The sequence below is a fragment of the Macroventuria anomochaeta genome (genome assembly GCF_010093625.1).
Source record: "Macroventuria anomochaeta strain CBS 525.71 unplaced genomic scaffold BU25scaffold_51, whole genome shotgun sequence".
Classification (NCBI taxonomy): domain Eukaryota; kingdom Fungi; phylum Ascomycota; class Dothideomycetes; order Pleosporales; family Didymellaceae; genus Macroventuria; species Macroventuria anomochaeta.
Genome location: NW_022985412.1, coordinates 64,215 through 85,033, shown reverse-complemented (window position 1 = coordinate 85,033; position 20,819 = coordinate 64,215). Strand labels below are relative to the sequence as shown.

The window sequence follows — 20,819 nt, the reverse complement described above, 5'->3', positions numbered from 1 at the left end:
ATGCTTTCAAGGTGCTATTGACATGGCGGAGAAGCTCGACACTCCCTTTCTCTAGATCGACTCTCTCTGCATCAGTCAGGACGATGACGTGGCAGCGTGGACCAAGTGTACAGCAACTCATTCCTGAACCTCTCTGCCGCCGCATCCTCATCTAGCAAGGACAATTTGCCTAGCTTGGCCAAGAAGGATTTTTTGCAAGAGCCACGCTTTGTCGGAACCGGGCTGGACAGGTCGGCTCACAGGAATCTACCAGATCTTCGACCCTCACTTTTGGGCCGATCGCGCCACATCAACATGGCTGGCTCCTCGAGGCTGGATCTTTCAGGAACGCGCGCTGGCGCCCCGGATTCTGCATTTTGCTTTCGACCGAGTGCTCTGGAAGTGCGCTGGATCTGAGCGGGCCGAAAGAGTTTCCGCACGGGATACCACAGTATTTCATTGATACCGGTCGCCGAGGGTTCAAGTACAATATGAGTACCAATCTGTTGGATTCTTACATACCGAAAGACAATATCGACTCTTACCAAGCTGGAACCCTGCCCGAGCATGGCTTGCTATCAATGCTCACCTTATATTTCAAGCATGCCCAACCAGCGAAATTCATACATTGTGCGCAAGATTCCAAATCAGGACGCTCTCTGATGTACACGCCGAAAGCGGCTTGTACAGTCAAGTCATCGCCGAGCACAACATACACCAAGAGTATCAAGACACATACCTGGCTTTCCCTGATATGCAGAAACAGGCCGCTGATGGCTGCGGTTTTGGCACCTTCATTAGAACCAGCTTACTGCTAAATGTCAAAAGCTCAAGAGGAGGTCCGAGCGTGAGAAGGGAAGAGTGCATATCATTCTGAGAGCATCCATGGAAGATCGATCCATGCTCTTGATGTACAGAAGCCGGGAACCGCATACTATTCAAGTGGGCGTTCTTTTCAAGGACGGCAACTGGAAAGCACCACTGTCGTACGGCATTTCGTTTCAATCCTCGTCAGGTACGTGCGCGTCCGTATGAGGAAGTTTGAAGAAGGATGCCAACAATGGACAGAAGCCACAGGCACGGAAAAGGTTCCCCTCTCAGTCGACAGCATCGATACTGTCATGCGACAGTCGCAAGAATGCGGCAAGACGTATCCTGGGTACAAGCTTCCAGCGCCGACGAGAATTAGGACTGCTACTCGAGCTGGTACAAATTTGTTGAGACGTACACTGGAAGAAATCTGTCTTCGTCTGAAGACAAGCTGCCAGTGATGGAAGGGCTTGCGGGAGCCTTCAGAGACATAGTTGACGATGTCTACATATTCGGTCTCTGGAAATCAGACCTATAGCGGGACCTCCTCTGGCACTCGCGCTACCGATCACCCTGGAAATTTCCTGCAAGCGGATATCGCGCGCCGACCTGGTCCAGGGCATCTAGCGATGGGCCGTGTTTCTAGGATGAGGCGGCTTTCAAGCAGGGATGGACATCACTCATTGAAGGTTTTGACGTGTCTCCTTCTCGAAAGTGCGCCAACTGCGACCAGGCGACAGGCACGCAGCTGAAACTCGTCACAGCAGTAGCATCACTGAGAGATGTTCTATTGGCTCTGCGTAAAGAGAGCACACACCAAGTATATGAAGCGATTCAAAGATATCAGGCACAGATTCAGAGCATTTCCGCAGCCGGGCATTGAGAGGACAGGTATTGAGATCGAGGCACGAATACGGGAATGCTTGGCAGGCATCTCTCACGAGACTCAGATGCCCTCAACACCTTTCTTGGAATCTTCCAAGCGTTTCCAGAGCTTGACATACCCGTATACAATTTCTGGGGATTGCCTCTGACGAGGTTCCGCTGGACGAAGAGCGCTGTCCAGCAACCAAGCGGATCAAACAAGACTGACGAACTCCTCGCGACCTTTCTCGCATCACTGTCAAGAGCAGTCCCCCAATGCAAGTGCGGATGCGAGACCTCAAACGCCATCTCCTTGGCTTACCACTTGGTGGAGGACAATCATGTCATGGAGCTTCGCAAGGTCACCGTTCGGTTGAACTAGGCGTCTCAGAGCTCAAGCACGGCCTTTACGATTGTACACTTCTCCGCCACCGCGCCCTCGTTCAGCAACGGCCGCCTCCCTCGCTTGGCCAAAAAGAGACTGCTTCCAGGACCTGCATTCAGTCGGAACAGGCTGGAATAGTCGCTTTGAGGGTATCTTACCAGATCTTCTGTCTTCACTTTTCGGTCGACCGCGTCTCGTCAACTCGGTTGGCTTCTTGTGACTGGATCTTCCAGTTGGTCCGCAGACCCTGCGTCTTGGCCTCGAGTGCTACTGCAGAAGTGCGCTAAGTCGTGACGTGATGACGCATGTAGAAGTACAAAAACACGCATGAGAACCTGTTTCGCAGCCTGTCGACAAGAAGTGGTTGTTCTTGGGTTGCATCCCGAGGCCTCAGTTCGTGGTGACAGAGAGGAGGATTGCAGGACAATTGGAGAGACAAGGACACAGGTAGCGAATTGCATTGATGGATATTGCATCACATCCTTCGCCTTGAGGCCTTCTTCCTAATAGCGTTGAAGCCGATGCCGCCGACCAGACAGAGTGATATAACTCCTGCGATCAGCCTACTCCTCAACGCCAATGACAATATCCCCCTTGGTCTTATAGAACGCGACATGGTTTCTGATCTTCTCCATCTTCGGCAGCGGCTCCGGATAGTACCACGCCGCGTCCTGGATTTCGGTTTTGTTTGTTGTGACGGTGTAGTAGGATGCCTCGCCTTTGTAAGGGCAGTAGGTGCTGGTTGAGGTTGGGGTGAAGTGTGATTTGGTTACTGAGTCGGGCGGGAACTGCGGGTCGGATGTTAATATAACGAAGTCCGCTGGCATTCAGTTCACGGGGAAGGGGGGTTGACTGAGCAAGCCATGATGGCGTGTACAAGGAGGAGTCCGGTGGAGGTGAGCGTACGTAGATGTTTCCGTCAACTACCTCCCAAGTGGAGGTTCGGGCGACTTCGACGCCGTTGACTGTTGCTGTGGCCTGGGGCATGTTGGATGGCTTGTGAGATTGTATATGCAAGGCAAAGAGATTGTCTCAGGCTTCCGAGCTGTGATGCTTGTGGTTGTCATCACTGAATGCGGAGTACATGTTATCGATAAGAGCTATGTGACGGTTGTCATCATGCATCTCTCGAGAACCTATCTTTTGAATTTCTCTGGGTGCCCTGGACCACAGTGACAACGTCAATAGGCAGGTTCCGGATCATTGCATTGATGTGAAGCTTTGGCATTCTTTATGGTCGTGGTTTCGCGCTCGCGACAAGGTGTGAGGTGTGGGGTGATCGATAGAGCGTTCGGTGTTGCACGGAGATGGTGCGGGCAAGGCTTCATGAGATCCGAGTTCGGGCCAGCATCAGCGAGAGCACCGAGAGATGTACGCTACTGGTAATTGAGTGGCCGAGAGCGCTACACGCGGGGCATCCAATGGTACGGAAGCCAATCTCGATTTTCTGATGAAACAGCTGCAGAGAGAAGTCAAGATGGGTGCTCGTAGATGTTGCTCAGGATATTTTGAGATCGTTCGAAGGGTTCATTCAAACGCTCGGTGCGGTGCCGCGCCGAAGCTCGACTGACGCTCCAGCATTACAAGATTGCACAGGACATTCTGCCTGCTCGCGTCGAGCACGGCAAGACAGCAGAGAATCTAGAAGGCACATTGTGCATCGCCTTGGTAGATTGCAATTCGATGTTCCAAGATTTGGTGAGTGCCAGGCCGGCGGCGCGTCTGAGCTAGGATTACAGCGGAGCATATATGCATGTTTGAGCCTCAGCGCATCAGACGGACCGAACTGCAAGGGTGAAAGGGTCGCGTGGATGGTGCGCGTAAAAGGATGACTGTCCGTACACCCACCGGACTAGCGGTCGCCTGTTGTCCGATGTGTGAAGGGATCCATAGCGGACCGGCGCCGACGCCGAGCGCAAGGGACTGGTTGAGCTGAGACATGTCCAGAGCATGTGTTGAGCGATGGAATGCACGCAATTGGGACTGGTGCTGTGTCGCGACGAGCAACACGGGGGGGATAGCGAGCAGTGCGACTTGAAGATAACGCGCGGGAGCAAGGCACCTCGAGGCGTGCAAGCGCCTCGACACAAGCGTGACTTGTGCACACGGTCCCGGCGGATGCGAAAGAACGGGCTTTAATTGGAAACGAGCTTATCTTGGGGCGCAGAGTGCATCCCTGTCTGCGCGCTCGGCAAGCTGCTGCTCGTCATCGCAAAGAAAAAGTAGTTTTCACGGGCTTCGGTGGGGACTGCGCACCTCCCACCACCTCCGCCCGCCTCTCCAGCATCAGCTATCAACAAGGCTGCATCGCCGCGTGCACCTGTGAAGCGCTCCACAGCTCAATGGCTCCCACCATGCGGCCCTTCGCTGCGGCGAACCTCCTCTCGCAGGCCCAGCTGGCTGGCCGCCGCGCCTACAGCACACAGCGCCCGTCCTTGATCGGCAGCAGAGCGCGCTGGACACCGCGTCCCGTCCAGTCCCAGATTGCCCTGCGCCAGAGCTTCCGCCAGCAGAGCAACTTGACCCCCGGCAAGCAGCAGGTCAAGAAGGGCGGCTTCAGAATCTTGCGCTGGACGTGGCGCCTCACCTGGGTGTCCGCCGTTGCAGGCCTCGCATATGTTGGCTACGGCATCTACGAGACGCGCAACCCCGTCGACCAGCCGCCGCCCGACCCGACCAAGAAGACGCTCGTCGTCCTCGGTATGTCTTGAAGCGATGTTGCAATTGTTGCAATGGATGACTGGGATGATGATAGCTGACGGGCGCGCGCAGGTACCGGATGGGGCTCCGTCTCCCTCCTCAAGAAGCTCGACACGGAGAACTACAATGTCATCGTCGTCTCGCCGCGCAACTACTTCCTCTTCACCCCGCTCCTCCCCTCGTGCACCGTCGGCACGATCGAGCACCGCTCCATCATGGAGCCCATCCGCAACTTCCTGCGCCACAAGAAGGCCGCCGTCAAGTACTACGAAGCCGAGGCCACCAAAATCGACTACGAGAAGCGCATCGTGTACGTCAACGATGAGTCGCCCATCAAGGGAGACGTCTCCCAGACTCAGGTCTCCTTCGACATGCTCGTTGTCGGTGTGGGTGCTGAGAACGCGACTTTCGGTATGTCATACATGTCATGCATGAGCCCGACACGCGACCTGGCTAATCTGGTGCAACAGGTATCCCCGGTGTCCGCGAGCACGGCCTGTTCTTGAAGGAGGTCGGCGATGCCCAGGCCATCCGCAACCGCATCATGGACTGCTGTGAGACAGCCACCTTCAAGGACCAGTCTGAGGAGGAGCGCCAGCGTCTGCTGCACATGGTCGTCGTTGGTGGAGGACCCACCGGTGTGGAGTTCGCTGGTGAGCTCCAGGACTTCTTCCACTCCGACCTGAAGAAGTGGATCCCCGAAATTCAAGAGAAGTTCCACGTCACCCTCGTCGAGGCCCTCCCCAACGTTTTGCCCATGTTCTCGAAGCAGCTCATCGACTACACCGAGAAGACGTTCAAGGAGGAGACCATCGACATCCGCACAAAGACCATGGTCAAGAACGTCACAGACAAGTACATCGAGGCTGAGTCAACGGGTCCTGATGGCAAGAAGCAGCTCGAGAGGATCCCCTACGGCCTTCTCGTCTGGGCCACCGGCAACGCTCTGCGACCGCTCGTCAAGGACTTGATCAACCAGATCCCGGCTCAGAAGGACTCCCGCCGTGGTCTCGCCGTCAACGAGTACCTCGTTGTCAAGGGCACCGAGAACGTCTGGGCTGTCGGTGACTGCGCCGTCGCCAACTACGCCCCTACTGCCCAGGTCGCCGCTCAGGAAGGTGCTTTCCTTGCTCGCATGTTCAACCAGATGGCCAAATCCGAGGAGATCGAGACCAAGCTGACTGAGCTGTCCGAGGTCCAGGAGAAGGCGCCCAACGCCGAGGCCCGCAACAAGGCTTTCGAGGAGATCAAGGACCTGCAGAAGAGGCTGAGGAGGATGAAGGGCGTCAACCCCTTCGAGTACTCTCATCAGGGTTCGCTCGCTTACATTGGTTCCGAGAAGGCCGTCGCCGATATCTCATGGTTCTCTGGCAACATCGCTTCCGGCGGTACCATCACCTACTTCTTCTGGCGCAGCGCCTACCTCAGCATGTGCTTCAGCACCCGCAACAGGATCCTGGTGCTCATGGACTGGGTCAAGGCTAAAGTCTTTGGTCGCGACGTGTCGCGTGTCTAAACCCTTCCCTCCTTTGAGTTTCCCTAAAAGTTCCACCGTTGTCTATATACCACCATCACCCTCCCCAGCGACTACCCCCTCTGTATTGTATCACTGTAATACTGGGTCCGGTCTGAATGATCTTGGGAAGAGCTAAGGCGTTCTGTGGGTTTGCGAGCGGGTTGATAGATTCTTTTTGTATGTCCTAGTTGGAGGAGAAAGTCACGAAACAGACATTCGCATTGCAATGCATTACTATTCGAAACCCATCACAGCCTGAATCGATCGCACTGCAACCACGTTCCCTTCCTCTTTTCGAGGTGGCAGTCGCCATTGTATTCCCGCGGCTACGCCTGCAGTTGCAATCATGATGACAGCAACGACACATGCGTGTCGCTCACATCTCTCCTAACGTCCCAATCTTTTCAATACCACAATTCTCGAAAACATCATCTTTCGCGCGCAACCACGATCACAGCCATGTGACATCGCCGGTCTTGCTCGACATGGCCTTCCGTAAACCATGTGAGAGCACTATAGACATCATGAGCCTATCTACCACTCAAAGATCTTCAGCCAACAACAATGCCCGCCTTTGAGCTTGCAAATCGGCGACCGAGTTGCACTGCATCCCGACGGTGATGATGGGCGTGGTGTTCTCTCCATACCCGTATGCGATTGCGGGCTTCTTCTTTTCGCAGCAGCTGTTCCAGCTCGCTTGGCTGTGGAAGTTGTGGAAGCAGGAAGGAACATCAGCAGATCGGAGTACGATGAATAAATTTGCCTAGGCTTATAGTCTGGAGGAACTTTTGCATCGGGATTACGTCTTACCTCGCCTTTCCATGCCCCGAATGCCTGAAGCTTTACGTTGGGCATGCGCAAACCACCCCCAGCTAGATACTGACGAATCCAGCATGGATGTTCTTCTAGAACTCGAACGACCTCGAAACCTCCAACAACTTCGTACTTGTTAACACAGTGGCACAGCTAGGCTACATCGCGACAGCCCTCGAACCACTCAATCGCCGCTCGACGCCCAACTTCTTCTCATACATCGTCGCAAAGACGTTCGCGGGCATCGGCGTGCTCGATCTCCTGCACAACACATCAGCGGCCTACTACCGCGACGTCCCACCTTCAGGCCTCGTCCAAATCGCGACTGGGGTTGGTTTCGCAGCTGCGGCGAGCGTGAGCGACTGGATCTTCGGCGGATGTCTGGTGTACGATTTGGCTGAGCTGGCCGTGGGTCAGGCAGGAACGAGCTGGGGCAACCGTCTGGGAGGGTATGGGGCGATGACGGCTGGTATCGTTGGCTTCAAGAACTACTTTAGAATGTCCAGCAGTGCGTATCGAGACCTATGAGCGCTGCTGCCGAGTCGCAGTCCACGATGGAAGGCTCAGAAGCACGCGTACTCGAGGGTCGATGAGAACGCTGATACCGTGTAATCGCCGGGAAGACCACAAAAAGGCCAGCACACGCAGCCCTTCTGTATACTAGTGATCATCATGCTCGAACTCGGGACGGTATGTTTCTCGTGACAATCACCCAGACCTCGTCCCGTGCCAAGTGTCCATGTGACATGTTTCTGCAGTCGCTCGCGTTTTCCTTACGTTTTGGAGCTGTGCTGCCGCCTTAGTGGTGTTTATTAGTAGTTGTATGAATGCCGATGACGGAGGCGGGGCAGGTTTCCCTGCATGCTCGAGCACCCTGCTGTGCGCATCACTGCTCTCCGCGTATCTCGCCTGCATACAAATCGACTCGCGTAGTAATAGATGAATAATTGCTGCCTCCTCACAGCACGTGGTGCAGATTCCGGGGGAAGAGTGAGACCCCGCCAAGCCATAAGCGGCGGGAGGTGATCGCGTGTAGACAAAGCGGCGCCGCTTATCTCTTATCATTTATCTTCGATGTTACATTACGGGTGGGATTGTCCGCCTGTACCGCCCAGGCTTGTCGCACCGTGTATCGCCAACCAGTGCCTTGGAGCCCGCCGTTTACCGCATGGCGCGCTTTACTTCATATCGGGTTGTCCGAGCCTGGGGATCGTCTGGTCTGTGTGTGGGTGTGGTTGACTGATGCTGGTATTGATGACTCCGCTACGCTTTGCGCTGCCGTCTCAATTACTGCTAATGATTGACGACTTCTCTTCCTCTCTCATACACTGGGCTTATTTCTTTCTTTGACTGCACTTTGCGACCTCTTCTACTGTCGCGCGTTGGGTAGTGTCGCGTATCTTCGAGCGAGTCTTATCTACGTTAGAGCCGAGGCCGACGTCACCGCCCAGTGAGTTCGTGAACGTCGAGAACACCCCGCCAGACCTCAGGTATTGGATCTCTAAGGTCTTGGATCCTTTATCATAGACAACTCGCGTCGCTGAACTCCGGGTCACAACTGCGCCCTCGTGGCTGTACCCACGCGCCACCGCGAAACAGCACCTGACCACCTTCCAAGTCGCAACACTCCCAAACAACAAAGGAAGAAAGAACGACTGGATCCTTCATTCCTCACATACAAACAGTTCGAACCGAACTTGCGGCGTCATGCTGCCCTACCGACCACCTCAGATCGACCAACCCTCACTACCACCGCACTGCGAGCCCGCCGACGAGTTTCTCCAAGCCCTATCCATAACCTTCCACACCTGCATACCATCCTACCTCGCCCTCATATCGACCCTCCTCGGCACATGCAGTATCATATCATGGCTGTTTGCACAGCTGCCCCAGATATACAAGAACCACAAGCTCAAGTCGACTTCCGGGCTTAGCGTATACTTCCTCACGGAGTGGCTGCTGGGCGATCTGACCAACCTCCTAGGTTGTCTGTTTACGGGACAAGCGACTTGGCAGATCGTCATTGCTGGGTATTACGTACTTGTAGACTGTGGACTGACGGGGCAGTGGGTTTGGTACGAGCTCCTGCACCATGGAAGACCTCTGCGACCAATCTGGGGACGCTGGAAGAGCGGAGAGAACGATAACGGAAACGGAAGTAGTGGCATGCAGCAAGTCTCGAAGGGGAAGACGCCAGAACCAACAGACACGAAGTCAGATAAGAAAGACATGGAAGTCCAGCACTCAGCCCCGCTCGACGCATTCCGAATCCCCAACTTTGCGCGCTCAACCAGCGGCGTCAAGGAGTCATACCCAGTATCCCCCATGGGAGGCCCTCAATTGCTAGAAGCCCCAGGAACGCCAACAAACCGCAACATCCCGCGCGTAGCAGCCTCGTCCTCCCCTTTTCCCTCGCCCAAAACCGTGCTCTACATCAGCATGATCTTCGCCGTCCTCTCGCATGGCACAGTCGCACATCCCACCAGCCCGTCTCCTATCTCCACGCTCTCCGCATCTGGCGACACAGGAATGACAACGCGAGAGTTGCTGGGCAAGTTCTTCTCCTGGTCAAGCACATTTCTCTACCTCGGCAGCCGACTCCCACAGCTCTACAAGAACCAAGTCCGCCGCAGCACCGCCGGCCTATCTCCCTCGCTCTTCGCAGCAGCGTTCTTCGGGAACCTGTTCTACAGCACCTCGCTCCTGACCAACCCTTCAGCGTGGCAGGACTTCCCACCGCACAGCGGATGGACCGAAGAAGGCACCAAGCGCACAGAATGGATCCTGCGCGCACTTCCTTTCTTCCTCGGCGCTGCAGGCGTGTTGCTCATGGACGCAGCAGTCGGTCTGCAATTCGTGTATTTCGGGGATGGGGAGCTGAAAGATGCACGCGGCCGACCCATCCTGCGGGACGACGAGATCATCGTGACGGTTGACGACCACGGGGTTCCGAAGCGGAGGAAACTCCATTGGAGGAGGGTGAGCGGGTGGATGCGCGGATGGGCGCCTGCGGTTAGTGTCGCTGCGACACCGTCTGTTAGCAGAGCGACAACGCCTGCGCAGACACCGACACCACGCAATCTAAGTCCGGCGAGTACTGAGGGCAGCAGGAGTCAGAGTATACCGATTCGAGGTGCGGGAGGGGCGTTGGACGAGGCGAGGGCGTTGTTGGGGACATCTAGACATGCGAGTCCGAGGAGTTATGGGGCGCTTTCGAGTCCAAGATAGAAGAGGTCTAAAGGGGGAAGAGGTGGAGTTGCATTGCATTTTTCGGGTCATGAAGCATAACGGAGCTGGCGTTAAGGTCATCCTTTTTTGCGTCCTTTGATTGACACCTTTGAGTTCCAGCATGAGATATATGATATATGGCATAGTATGAGATATGATATATGGCATAGTATGAAATACGATAGAGCGCCGTGTAGAGGCTGTACGAACTGAAGGTATGCATCATTATAACAAAGTACAGTAGCATGCATCGTATCCTATCGACAGTACACCAGTTGGTGCCCATGCAACAAAACGCCATATAATCCTCTTCCTCTTCACATACGCAACACTACCAGAGCGCAGCATCTTTATCAAAGCGCAGCATCTCCTTTCCTGCATCTTCGACATCCTTTCTCGCCTTCATGCGCATGTAGAAAATAGGGCAATCTCTACTTGCGCAGATGACTTCGCAGTGGATACTGCCCTGGCACCGCTGACATTGTGTCCAGAGTCTCGAAAAGCGAACCTCCAGCTCACTAACCTTGCTCAGCGTCTTTTGATATAGCTCACCAATGCGCGGCCGGCAATTCTCACAGACAGCGCCCTCCTTCTCATGCGCTGCAGTAAGCGGCTTTTTGCACCCCATGCATGTTTGCGTCTTCTTTGCGAACTTCATCAGTCCACCCATCGTGGGTGCTGCAACAGAGATGGCTCGAGTGTGTTCGCCCGTGAGGAGGGAGTTCGCTTTCTTCTCACCAAGAATAGGCTCGAAAATTCTACCGAGTGGTTTGGCCAACTGATTGTCGAGGTAGTATCGGGTGTCGATAGGCAGATTGTTCTCGAGCACCCACATAGGATCTTCGGATTTCTCGTAGTTTTTCGAGCCGCTGGCGCCCTTGACCATGACATAGGCAACACGATCACCGAGAGCTGGAGCAGAACCTGCGTCGCGCTTCTTCATTCGTTCGGCGAGCTCGACGTGTGCTTGTTTGTTGGCGTAGCCACCTTTGCCTTCTTTGTCTTCTTGTTTTGTCAGCGCCTTGGTGATGACAAGGTTTGACATATCAATCTTGTTTTGCAAGAGGTCCGAGATAGTGTCCTTCACGAACCTGGATTGTGTTAGTAAGAACTTGTGATGGTCGTGAATTGCTCAACTTACTCTTGCGCACCGTCAGGGTCTTGATCTATCAGCAACATGCGTAGTGATGTTTCGATGACTGTTTGCACAAGGCGACAGTTGTCGCGACGAACCGTCTCGATGCCTTTCGTGTCCATCTTGTCCCACTTGTTCGGATTCGTCCAATAAAGACCAGCGTAACGCTTCTTGTTGATGAGCAGATAAGGAAAATAGACCTTCTCGAACTCGAGCTTGATGGGCTTGATGAACTTTGAAGACACGTACTCTGCTGCCTCCTCGCCCAGCTTCATAGCTTCCGGCAGTTCAGAGGTGCCGAATTTGACCATGACGGAATCAGTGTCACCGTAGATGACTTCCGCATCGTGACTGTAGCCATTTGCGATGGTGTACTTCGCTTCAACTTCTTCCTTAGTCTTCTCAATCATTTGACGGCCGAAACTGGTCGTACTACTTGCAATTGCCAGACAAGGCAACTTGCCGTTCGTAGCACCCGTGAGGCCATACACAGAGTTGGCACTGACCTTCAAAGCCAGCTGGCGACCGTTCAACACAGCCTTCTTGAAGGGGTCTGTCTCAATGGCTAGCTCCTTCTTAGCCCTTTTACGGGCACCCAGCAGCTCTTCAAGAATCTGTGAAAGCAGACCCTTGCGTGTCTTCACAGTGCAGAACATATCGCCATTCGGTGTAACGATGTAGTCCTCGTCTTTCTTCATTTTGAGTTTCTCCACGGTCGCCCTGTCGAGCCAGGTTGTATAACAGAGGTTGTGTGCTTGCATGATACTCGGATACAGCGAAGCGAAATCGAGTGTAGCGACTGGCTGCTTGTAATATCCACGCTTCGGTTCAATGACGGTCGCACCTTCGTATGGATCACCACTGTCGCCTTGGTTCGGCAGATCCGGACAAACGAGTTGATGATCAAGGGCTTTTCGGAACAGCTGGCTGACGAACCTAATCTGTTGACCTCGAGCAAGCAGGTAGTTGAAAGGTACACCGGTGACCCTGGCCATCTCAGTGTAGTTGACCAGACACATGAGCTTATCCAGGAGTCGCTGTGGCAGATAGGCATCCTTCAGGCAGTACACCGCCAGTCTCCGTCGAGAGTTAGGGTCACCATTGAACAATTCTGTAATCATGCTGTGGTGCACATCCTCCTTTTGCTCTTTCAGAAAATGGGCGCTAACAGAGTTGAGTGTGTAACTTCGCAACTGGTGATCGCGCTGAATTAGCTGAAGCAGATCGAGCTGAATACGACCGTTTGTATTAGTAGTCTTGGTGTCTCGGCTTCCAAGCTGCTTACTCGAAAAGGTCGAGCTTTCCACCTTGGATTGTACAGTCTTGAGCCGTGACCAGTAAGGGAATTTTGCAAGCTTGAGGTGCTTTGCACGGTCCAGTAAGTATGGGAAGTCGAAGTTGGCAATATTGTACCCAATGATCACATCTGGATCAACTTCCTCAACGAAGTCGCGCCACTTCATCAACATGTCACCTTCGTCGGCAAAAGAAAAGACCTGCGTGGCCACGATGGGGCTGACTGTGTCCAGACTGAAGACATTCCTTACGAAGGGCTTCTCTTCACCATTTCGTGTAACAACGTTCGCGATCTGGATGACAGGGTCGACGTTCGCCTCCGGGAAGACACCTTTGCGGCCAGCGCATTCGATGTCGAAGGAGAGGATGCGGAGTGGAGCCGACTTCGCCCATTCGCCTTCTGACTGGTGAGCGATAAGGTCGGCATAATGTATTTGCGCCTCAATCTGACAATTGGAGTGTTGGTCCCGTGGGTGCAAGAGCTTGTACTTCCCAGCAGGTGCTTCTACCCACGACATACCGGCGATCTTTGTGTCGATCATAAACCTCAGTACGTAGGTAATGTTATCAAAGGTAAGGATGCCATCTTCTCGGGCCGGCCAAAGCCTCTTGTAGTTGGCATTACCCTTCTGTACCATCATCCGTACGCGGTTGATCATCTTGGGGTCGTTGACGGTGATCTTGAGGTACGGGCTCTTTTGGTTGCCCTGGAAGCGAAGGATGTTCTCCCTCATGCACATTTGAACCGAGGCAATGACGGCTGAGTGCTGGTTGAACTGCTTCTGGCATTCGCTCTCGAGGAAGATCTGGTATGGCTTGCAGTCCTCCTTATGGAAGTTGATCGGTGCGGCGACGTAGAAGTAGTGAAGAAATCCGGTGACATGGAGAAGGACTGAGTGGCCAGTCTGCAAGTGCAGTGTCAGTACCTGGTCTTTTGCAGAGCAAGAACGCGACTTACCTCCGTCACACCAAACAGCTTGACAGCTGGTTTCCCTCCGTTAAGCACACTCTCCTCAGCTTCGATCTGCTGAAAGACGACCTTCGAAGTCATCTCGCTGAAGTCCTTCGGTAGCGGCGGTCGCTTCCACTGCTGGTCCTTCTCTGCGTTCTTCGTCTTCAGGGCTTCGATGTCCTGGGTCATCTGCTCCAGCGTGTTCTCGAACTGACTCGGTCCCGGCTGGCTCGAGTTGAACGACCCATTGACCTTTTTGGCCAGTGGCCCTCTTGTGGTGGTGCCATTCTCGAGTTTGAGCTTCTTTGCGGAACGGGGCGATGCGTTTACGCGGTTGTTCGAGGCTTCAGCGAGGGCTCGCTTTGCCGGCGTGTTCGTTACAGGACCAACCATTTTCCGTGATGTGAGAAGTTGTCAGCACACAAGCAACATCAAAGGATGTATTGCTGTGTTGTTGTGGGCGCGTTGATGCGTTGTGGAGAAGATGCGGAAAGTACCACCTTAGGGCGACGTGAGAACGCGGAAGGCGCGACCGCGTCATGCCCGTGCGCGACACCCTTGTACGTGTAAATGGGCACTCACGCCAACCACAACTTTCCTCAACATCTGACTGCGAGCGATCCACTTGCTGTCAGACTGAGTTTCCCAGGAGTCATCTGCCCAGGGAAATTTCTCGATGTCGCTCTCGCAGTGCGATAGGCTTGGAAACGCCAAGGCCACAGTTTTCAACGTGTCGCTCTTCACTTCCTACGTTACACATCGCAGACGTATAGTTTCGTGCCAACTCAATCGTAGAAACAGTTCGTTGATCTCTCTGGACAATGACTTTGAGACGACTCGCACCATTTAATCCCACGCACTCATCGCTCTCGATGCATTCTGTTAGCTAATAGAAGGCCGAGCCTGGTCCACTCGCTAAGGTCTGCCTGAGCAAATACCAACGCAAATAGGCACATCAGGTACTTACTTCAACTTTCCTCTCACAAACAAGAACGTCTTCTGCACAGCCGTACAAATCAGCAACATGGCCACCAACCAGGATGACATCGTCATTGCGCCCGTCGAAACTGAGCAGGACATCAGACAAGCCAACTACTGTGTATCAGAAGCTTTCGGCCGTCAAGCAAAGGACGCTGTATGGATCCTCATGAACCCAGGATGGGACACCGAAGAAGGACAGGCTGGTCACGCCGAAGGCATGATCAAGCGCTGGAAGTCCGGGACTACCAACAAGGACGGCCAACCCAACAAGGTTTATCTCAAAGCTACATTACCTGACCCGGAGAACCCTGGACAGCGAAGAGTCGTAGGCATGGCCATCTGGCAGCAGTTTTCTGAAGTCGAAGGCTATGGAGACAAGTTCACAGGCGACATGGCCGAGGCATTGGCAAAGCTAGATGATACGAACAAGCGCTTTGCAGACCAGGTGTTCAAGTCACTGTGGAAGAGGCGCATTTCGTACATCATGGAGGTTGCTCAACAGAAAGATCGCAACAGCCCACCCGCCATCTTTACCTTGGATCTCTGTGCTGTCGACCCAGCATACCAACGACGGGGCGTTGCCGGCAAGCTTGTACAGTGGGGTTTGGAGGAGGCGAAGAGGAGAGGGAACTTGGAGTGCACAACGGAAGGAAGCGCCATGGGAAGAGCAGTCTACAGGAAGCTGGGTTTCAAGGATGAAGGCGAGGGAGACATCGTGTTCGAAGTCGACGACGAGTTCAAAGACTGGGACAAGCCACCAAACGTCTTCCTACGAACTGGTGCTTAAGAGCATACAACGCCATCAAGGCTCGGAATCCGGTCCTACATGTCCAATCGAATGAGTTCAAGACATCGCATTGCCAACTCATTTACGAATGCAAGGCTTCCCAACATGATGACTAGATGTGGCCAGATATCTGCGGGCATCTCCGTTACCCGCTTGCCCCATAGCTCCATGCTTGTTAGGGAAGGTGGGATGATGAACGTGGTGGAATGAAGTGGGGCGGCTTTCGTGTGGAGCTACCCCGCCAGGGTTCAAGCTTCACGATAAACACATTCCCTGTTAACGTACACTCAACCCTTCTTAACGCCTCTCTCGTTCTGGAAAAAACAGCTCGAATTCAAGTTTTGGAGACCATAATCATTTCATACAACACGTTTGACGCTCAAGCGCCCTGTATTATCACCATGGCGCCCATAGTCGATATTCACACCCACGTCTACCCTCCAAAGTACATGGACCTCTTGCGATCGCGCACAGAAGTCCCTTACGTCCGCACCTTCCCCGACGCGCCCGACTCCTCACGCCTCATCATTCTCCCCGGCGAAGATGACCCTTCCACTCCATCAACATCGCGCGGCCGCCCCATTGGCCCGGAGTACTTCGACATTGCCAAGAAGATCGCATTCATGGACCAGCACAGAATCGACAAGAGTGTCATCTCACTCGCAAATCCATGGCTAGACTTCCTATCCGCAGAAGAAGCAGGGCAGAAAGCTGTCGAAATCAACGACGATGTCAATGAGCAGTGTGGGCTGTACCCTGGGCGACTATACTTCTTCGGCACCCTCCCTCTTTCAAGCGACACAGACATCATCGTCAAGGAAATCGAACGCCTGTCAACGCTAAAGTACGCGCGCGGTGTCATCCTCGGGACTTCGGGACTCGGCTCAGGTCTCGATGACACAAGACTCGATCCCGTATATGCTGCACTGCAGAAACACAACCAACTCATCTTCCTTCACCCTCACTACGGTCTGCCCTCGTCTGTGTACGGACCCCGGGCAAGCGAGTATGGCCATGTGTTGCCTTTGGCGTTGGGATTCCCGCTCGAGACTACAATTGCAGTGACGAGGATGCTGCTGAGTGGTGTATGGGATCGATTCTCAGGCCTGAATGTCCTGCTCGCACATTCTGGGGGTACACTGCCTTTCTTGGCTGGCAGGATCGAGAGCTGCATTTTACACGATGGACATCTGAAGGCGCACGGCAAGACTCAAAATCGCCGTGATGTATGGGATATCCTCAAGACGAACATCTACCTTGATGCAGTCATCTATTCGGAAGTCGGACTAAATGCGGCAGTGGAGGCTTCCGGAGCTGATAGGTTGCTGTTTGGTACGGATCACCCCTTCTTCCCACCGCTGGAGGAGGATGCGAAAGAGTGGCATAGTGTCAATGCCAACTACGGGGCTATCTCGAAGTCACTCGGTGGAAATAACGACAAGGCTCAGGGCGTACTTGGTGACAATGCGGTGCGAATATTGAGGTTGGAAGACTAAGTCTCCAGATACTACACTTTTGTTTCTTCGTCTCAATTAACTGGAAAGTACCAGTACGCTGCTGTCCTTTGCACTGTTCCAATTTACCTCAAACAGACAAGGCGCACAGGAGTAAGCACTGAATCCTACGTTTCAGCCACACCTACTGCGGACATCGCTTCATTACTATCCTAGTTCAGGGTTCCTCCGACGATGCGAAAACCAATCAGATCGCGTGTTGCCTTCATTGTGTATACTTCGTACACTGTGAAAAGTGTGGATTGGCGAAACGTACGAAAGGAGTTCTCGAACGTGTGGACGTGCTGTACAGAGCTGTATGTATACCGGAAAACTGCTTGCATTCTGAATCTGAACCCTGCTCTTCTCTCGCACGCCTTCGAAAACCCGAACGCGCCAGTCGTGGAGCTTCACCTAAGCGTACTGTCTGACCGGTTCCGATGGACAGGGGCAATCAGAACTTCCTAGCACCATGCTCAACCAGAGCAGTCTTGTCCCATCAATCTCAGAAGAACAGAAGACAAGGTACTCTAGTTTAATCCAGCATCAAGTGCAGCCCTATTTTCCGAGATTCGTCAAGTCTCTGGTCGGTCAATCTTTAGGAGAGCAGGAGCACGGAAGATGCGCTGCTATAGACTTCACAAACCCTCAGAGTCGTCAAATAACGTCCTTCACCACCGCCACAAAGTTGGAATCCTACCTTACAAACTCACCACCTCTGCCGCTCACAGCGGCCGATGGAACACCGGCCCGTCGCAGACTTTTCATCTTGGAAGACCTACCGCGTAACCACATACTAGCATTGGGTAGCCACCTACGGATACCACCAAGCTTCTTCGCAGGTCATTGGAACGACCCTTGCTCATTAACTTTCATTTATCGAAACCCGTTTCGGAGATGTACGCTACCACACTTCCGTTTGCGCTACGCGACGTCGAACAGAGTCGAAGTGGATGCTCCGTCAGGTCACAGTGCGAACATCTTCGCATTTGACTCAAGGGTCAGTCGGCATCTATTTACTTATGATCGCAATGGTCGAGTTTACGACGAAGCAAAAAGCCATCACGTTGTGTCGTTCTGAAACAGTTACACACGAAACGATGGATCCTGGGATGCGGTTCTCCTAGTCGATCCTGCACCTGGAACCCAAGTTAGATGCTTGGAAACTGGAGTGTCTTATCCACTTCGAACAGCGTTGGTCAACGAACCATCCATGCCAAAACGATTCCTCTATCTCGAGATAGAGATGCGGCAGGAGCTGCCGGAAGACTACTCGCAATGGGCAGCATGGACTGCAACGGCAGGGTACAGCTCGATGTTCGATGACACAATGCATGCATTTCAGCAGGTTGATTCCAATGTGGTCATGACCTTTGATCCGCTGAGCGCTACCGACTTCTCCCGCAAACTGGTCATATCAATATCTATAGCATATCTTCGACGTCGTTATCTGAATCTCCTCGACATTCAAAAAAGCGATACCGTGCCGCAGATCATGCGCCAAGACTATCTTGCTAGCTTCTCCAAGAACAGCTACTCGAGCTGGAGCAGTGAGTTCTTTGACTTCATTGTCGGCTCTCAAGCGGCTGTCAAGGTTTTTGCCCGCGAGATGGAAGACAACATCATAGCGCTTGGCCTCAATTCCTTTGAACGATCGCGACCGCAGTGGGAAAGGAATGGCTGGCAAACAATCAAGAAATTGACTGCCGTCGTTGCAGAAACAATCGATGCTTTCGCAAACAGCTATCTACGCATCAAGTGGAAATGCGCAAAGCCTCTCCCGCACCACAGTGCTGACAATGCTGTTCATTCCTTTGTCTACAGTGGCAAGTATCTTCTCCACGAGTGGGAATTTCTTACCAGATCAGGCAGAATCGTGGGTGTTCTGGCTTGTTGCAATCCCGTTGTTAGCAGCAATTGCGTATCTGTACTGGTATCGGGTGCTTCACAGGACATAGCAGCGGAAAACGCGAAATTTGCTACTACCTCTGTTCAGTAGTAGACCTAGAGAGTAGATTTATAGAATCTTAACAATCATCTGTCTATAGATGATGTAGACAGGTTTGGGTGTTTGCAGTCCCGCTGCAACGCTTATATTTTGTCCCTGTTTTTTCAAGCGTTCCTGGGATGGCCTTGGTCGTACGCTTGTAGTACTGCTGGAGGTGGATGGAAAGAAGTGGCATGGTGTAAGTGTAACCTACAGGGCTTTTTTTGAAGGCCCTTTCCTGGAAACGACGAGAACGCGTAGGGTATGCTTGAGGGAAATTCTGTGCGACTATTGAGGCTAGAGGGCTAGATACTTTGCGAATTGGGATGTCTGAGTTGTTGAGGTATGAAAGGCAGCCGCACAGGAGCTCAGCATAGTCAGGAGTGAAAACAAGTATCAGATCTGACTACATTCAACTAAGGTCCAAGAGATCCCCTCGTGTTCGACGGTATCGCTAGGCAACGATTCAAGGACCTTCTGACATGGTAAAGCGGACCCATTACCGATCGCCTTGCTCCGCCACCATCCTTTTCCCTCATTCCATTCCCAGCGCTCGGCAGTTATTTGGTCCTTGATTCTCAGTAACCCTTGGCAAAGCCTTCCGACTCTGACAATACTGCCCCGGCGATCAGAACTCGGACCATCATATTCCAGGACTACGATCTGGCATCCATCGTCACTGGGTACAGATTCGGCTGCCTTTTCAATCCAGACCTCTTCATAATCCGTCAGTAAGCCAGTCTTGGGGTTAACCATCTTTCCAATTTCTAACACCAGCTCATCCTCTCCATCGGTCTCCATAGGGAACATCATCCCCTCATCTGTTGCTGAGGCTAGGTCGAGAGTTCGTGAATCAATCCAATGCCTAAACGTTGAAAGTCTTACATCTGGGCCGCGATCAGGTACTGCGATCGATGAAGACGTTCCGGCAATAGCCCAGTCTAATCGACTTGAGTCTAGTATTTCTGCTTGCGGCGGTCAGCTCGAGATTTCAAGATGCTGCAGCGCACATTCAGCAGCAATGCAGCATGATAACCATACCAGGTTGATCTTCCGCATCTTTATCCAGGGAGTTCAAGATCCGAATATCGACGAACTTTCTCCCTGCGGAACTGAGCACCACTGTGGAGGTGGGTTCGTGTGCGTTTTGCGGGAGCCACCGAATAGACTTGCGTATGGAAACGCCTGCCATTCTGTCAAGAAATCAGAGGTCGCACACTCCAGGTGTAGTACAAACACCAGCGCAGGTATAGAAAGTTGAGGACCCACGGCACTCGTTACTACGCTCGTCGTTCAGGGTCCTCCGATGACGGTTCGTTGGCTTATGTCTAGCCGACGCCAAGCGAACCCCAGCTACCGTGTCTGTGCGCGCAACGCGCATGTTCTCGCAACGCGCACCTCGGCTAGTCAATAGGCCTCACAAAAATGAGGCTGTAGAGCCACATACAATAGTTATTATCGCCAGATTTTTTGGTGGATTAATCTACAGGCCTATGCGATGATTATTGCTCATACAAAACGTGCTGGCAGTGTTGAGGTGCGGCCGCGGCGGGTGGTTGTAGTTGGAGCCACTGGAGCCTCGCTGGGTACTACTGCACGACTACGAGCAGCAGCAGCACCACGCCTCTGCCTCTTGGAGGCAGTAGATTTTGAGACCTTGCACTTGCCTCGATTAGGCAATTGACTACTTTTTCTGGCCTCAATTTTATTGCATTTTTGACGCTCTCTCTCTGCTTTGCGTGCATCGATTTGAGCGCGCTCCTCCGCGCGCCTCTGGTCACGCTCAACCTTCTCCCTCGCCCGTGCCTCACGCTTCTGCTGCTGCTGCTTTTCTCGTAGTAGCTTCTGGTTGTGTTGTAGCTCCTTCTGGGTAGCTTTTTCTAGCTCTAATTG

At 53.2% G+C, this 20,819-nt stretch overlaps 9 protein-coding genes across 9 annotated transcripts; 6 read left to right on the top strand and 3 right to left on the bottom strand.

Annotated features, from left to right (window-relative positions):
- Positions 1-2,622: 2,622 nt before the first annotated feature.
- BU25DRAFT_310178 (DUF427-domain-containing protein) lies at positions 2,623-3,025 on the bottom strand (the record flags this gene model as incomplete). Its single annotated transcript, XM_033702121.1, has 2 exons — positions 2,623-2,826; positions 2,945-3,025. Coding segments are annotated over 2 exons (285 nt in total), but the record flags the coding sequence as incomplete, so codon positions are not given.
- Positions 3,026-4,251: 1,226 nt separating this feature from the next.
- Positions 4,252-6,657, top strand: BU25DRAFT_415792 (FAD/NAD(P)-binding domain-containing protein). Its single transcript, XM_033707618.1, has 3 exons — positions 4,252-4,738; positions 4,811-5,149; positions 5,209-6,657. The coding sequence occupies exons 1-3, from the start codon at positions 4,381-4,383 to the stop codon at positions 6,252-6,254; spliced, it is 1,743 nt and encodes a 580-aa protein (XP_033555973.1). The 5' UTR covers positions 4,252-4,380; the 3' UTR covers positions 6,255-6,657.
- A 220-nt stretch (positions 6,658-6,877) lies between these two features.
- On the top strand, positions 6,878-8,090 carry BU25DRAFT_443568 (uncharacterized protein; the record flags this gene model as incomplete). Its single annotated transcript, XM_033709369.1, has 2 exons — positions 6,878-6,998; positions 7,213-8,090. The coding sequence occupies 2 exons, from the start codon at positions 6,878-6,880 to the stop codon at positions 7,593-7,595; spliced, it is 504 nt and encodes a 167-aa protein (XP_033555972.1). The 3' UTR covers positions 7,596-8,090.
- Positions 8,091-8,336: 246 nt separating this feature from the next.
- On the top strand, positions 8,337-10,461 carry BU25DRAFT_230657 (PQ-loop-domain-containing protein). Its single transcript, XM_033701416.1, has 2 exons — positions 8,337-8,517; positions 8,753-10,461. The coding sequence occupies exon 2, from the start codon at positions 8,775-8,777 to the stop codon at positions 10,293-10,295; it is 1,521 nt and encodes a 506-aa protein (XP_033555971.1). The 5' UTR covers positions 8,337-8,517; positions 8,753-8,774; the 3' UTR covers positions 10,296-10,461.
- BU25DRAFT_230635 (catalytic subunit DNA polymeras-like protein delta) lies at positions 10,461-14,195 on the bottom strand. The gene is made up of 3 exons (XM_033701415.1): positions 13,685-14,195; positions 11,437-13,631; positions 10,461-11,386 (listed from the first exon to the last, which is right to left on the bottom strand). The coding sequence occupies exons 1-3, from the start codon at positions 14,069-14,071 to the stop codon at positions 10,627-10,629; spliced, it is 3,342 nt and encodes a 1,113-aa protein (XP_033555970.1). The 5' UTR covers positions 14,072-14,195; the 3' UTR covers positions 10,461-10,626.
- Positions 14,196-14,281: 86 nt separating this feature from the next.
- BU25DRAFT_230630 (uncharacterized protein) lies at positions 14,282-14,615 on the top strand. The gene has a single exon (XM_033701414.1). The coding sequence runs from the start codon at positions 14,355-14,357 to the stop codon at positions 14,526-14,528; it is 174 nt and encodes a 57-aa protein (XP_033555969.1). The 5' UTR covers positions 14,282-14,354; the 3' UTR covers positions 14,529-14,615.
- Positions 14,616-14,702: 87 nt separating this feature from the next.
- On the top strand, positions 14,703-16,954 carry BU25DRAFT_443566 (uncharacterized protein; the record flags this gene model as incomplete). The annotated part of the gene is made up of 3 exons (XM_033709368.1): positions 14,703-15,438; positions 15,631-15,647; positions 15,794-16,954. The coding sequence occupies 3 exons, from the start codon at positions 14,703-14,705 to the stop codon at positions 16,940-16,942; spliced, it is 1,902 nt and encodes a 633-aa protein (XP_033555968.1). The 3' UTR covers positions 16,943-16,954.
- Positions 16,955-17,248: 294 nt separating this feature from the next.
- BU25DRAFT_482234 (uncharacterized protein) lies at positions 17,249-18,938 on the top strand (the record flags this gene model as incomplete). Its single annotated transcript, XM_033711125.1, has 2 exons — positions 17,249-17,910; positions 18,067-18,938. Exons 1-2 carry the CDS (start codon positions 17,412-17,414, stop codon positions 18,936-18,938), a joined length of 1,371 nt encoding a protein of 456 aa, XP_033555967.1. The 5' UTR covers positions 17,249-17,411.
- A 311-nt stretch (positions 18,939-19,249) lies between these two features.
- On the bottom strand, positions 19,250-20,207 carry BU25DRAFT_378919 (uncharacterized protein). Its single transcript, XM_033704184.1, has 2 exons — positions 19,968-20,207; positions 19,250-19,891 (listed from the first exon to the last, which is right to left on the bottom strand). The coding sequence occupies exons 1-2, from the start codon at positions 20,116-20,118 to the stop codon at positions 19,323-19,325; spliced, it is 720 nt and encodes a 239-aa protein (XP_033555966.1). The 5' UTR covers positions 20,119-20,207; the 3' UTR covers positions 19,250-19,322.
- Between the last annotated feature and the right edge of the window lie 612 nt (positions 20,208-20,819).

Coding starts and splice junctions, on each gene's coding strand:
- BU25DRAFT_230630 (XM_033701414.1), top strand. CDS start 14,355: ATGTCGCTCTCGCAGTGCGATAGGCTTGGAAACGCCAAGGCCACAGTT.
- BU25DRAFT_230657 (XM_033701416.1), top strand. CDS start 8,775: ATGCTGCCCTACCGACCACCTCAGATCGACCAACCCTCACTACCACCG.
- BU25DRAFT_415792 (XM_033707618.1), top strand. CDS start 4,381: ATGGCTCCCACCATGCGGCCCTTCGCTGCGGCGAACCTCCTCTCGCAG. Junction 4,739..4,810: donor GAAGACGCTCGTCGTCCTCG/GTATGTCTTGAA, acceptor GGGCGCGCGCAG/GTACCGGATGGGGCTCCGTC. Junction 5,150..5,208: donor TGCTGAGAACGCGACTTTCG/GTATGTCATACA, acceptor CTGGTGCAACAG/GTATCCCCGGTGTCCGCGAG.
- BU25DRAFT_230635 (XM_033701415.1), bottom strand. CDS start 14,071: ATGGTTGGTCCTGTAACGAACACGCCGGCAAAGCGAGCCCTCGCTGAA. Junction 13,632..13,684: donor AGCTGTTTGGTGTGACGGAG/GTAAGTCGCGTT, acceptor CTGCACTTGCAG/ACTGGCCACTCAGTCCTTCT. Junction 11,387..11,436: donor GACCCTGACGGTGCGCAAGA/GTAAGTTGAGCA, acceptor AACACAATCCAG/GTTCGTGAAGGACACTATCT.
- BU25DRAFT_378919 (XM_033704184.1), bottom strand. CDS start 20,118: ATGGCAGGCGTTTCCATACGCAAGTCTATTCGGTGGCTCCCGCAAAAC. Junction 19,892..19,967: donor AGATGCGGAAGATCAACCTG/GTATGGTTATCA, acceptor CGCCGCAAGCAG/AAATACTAGACTCAAGTCGA.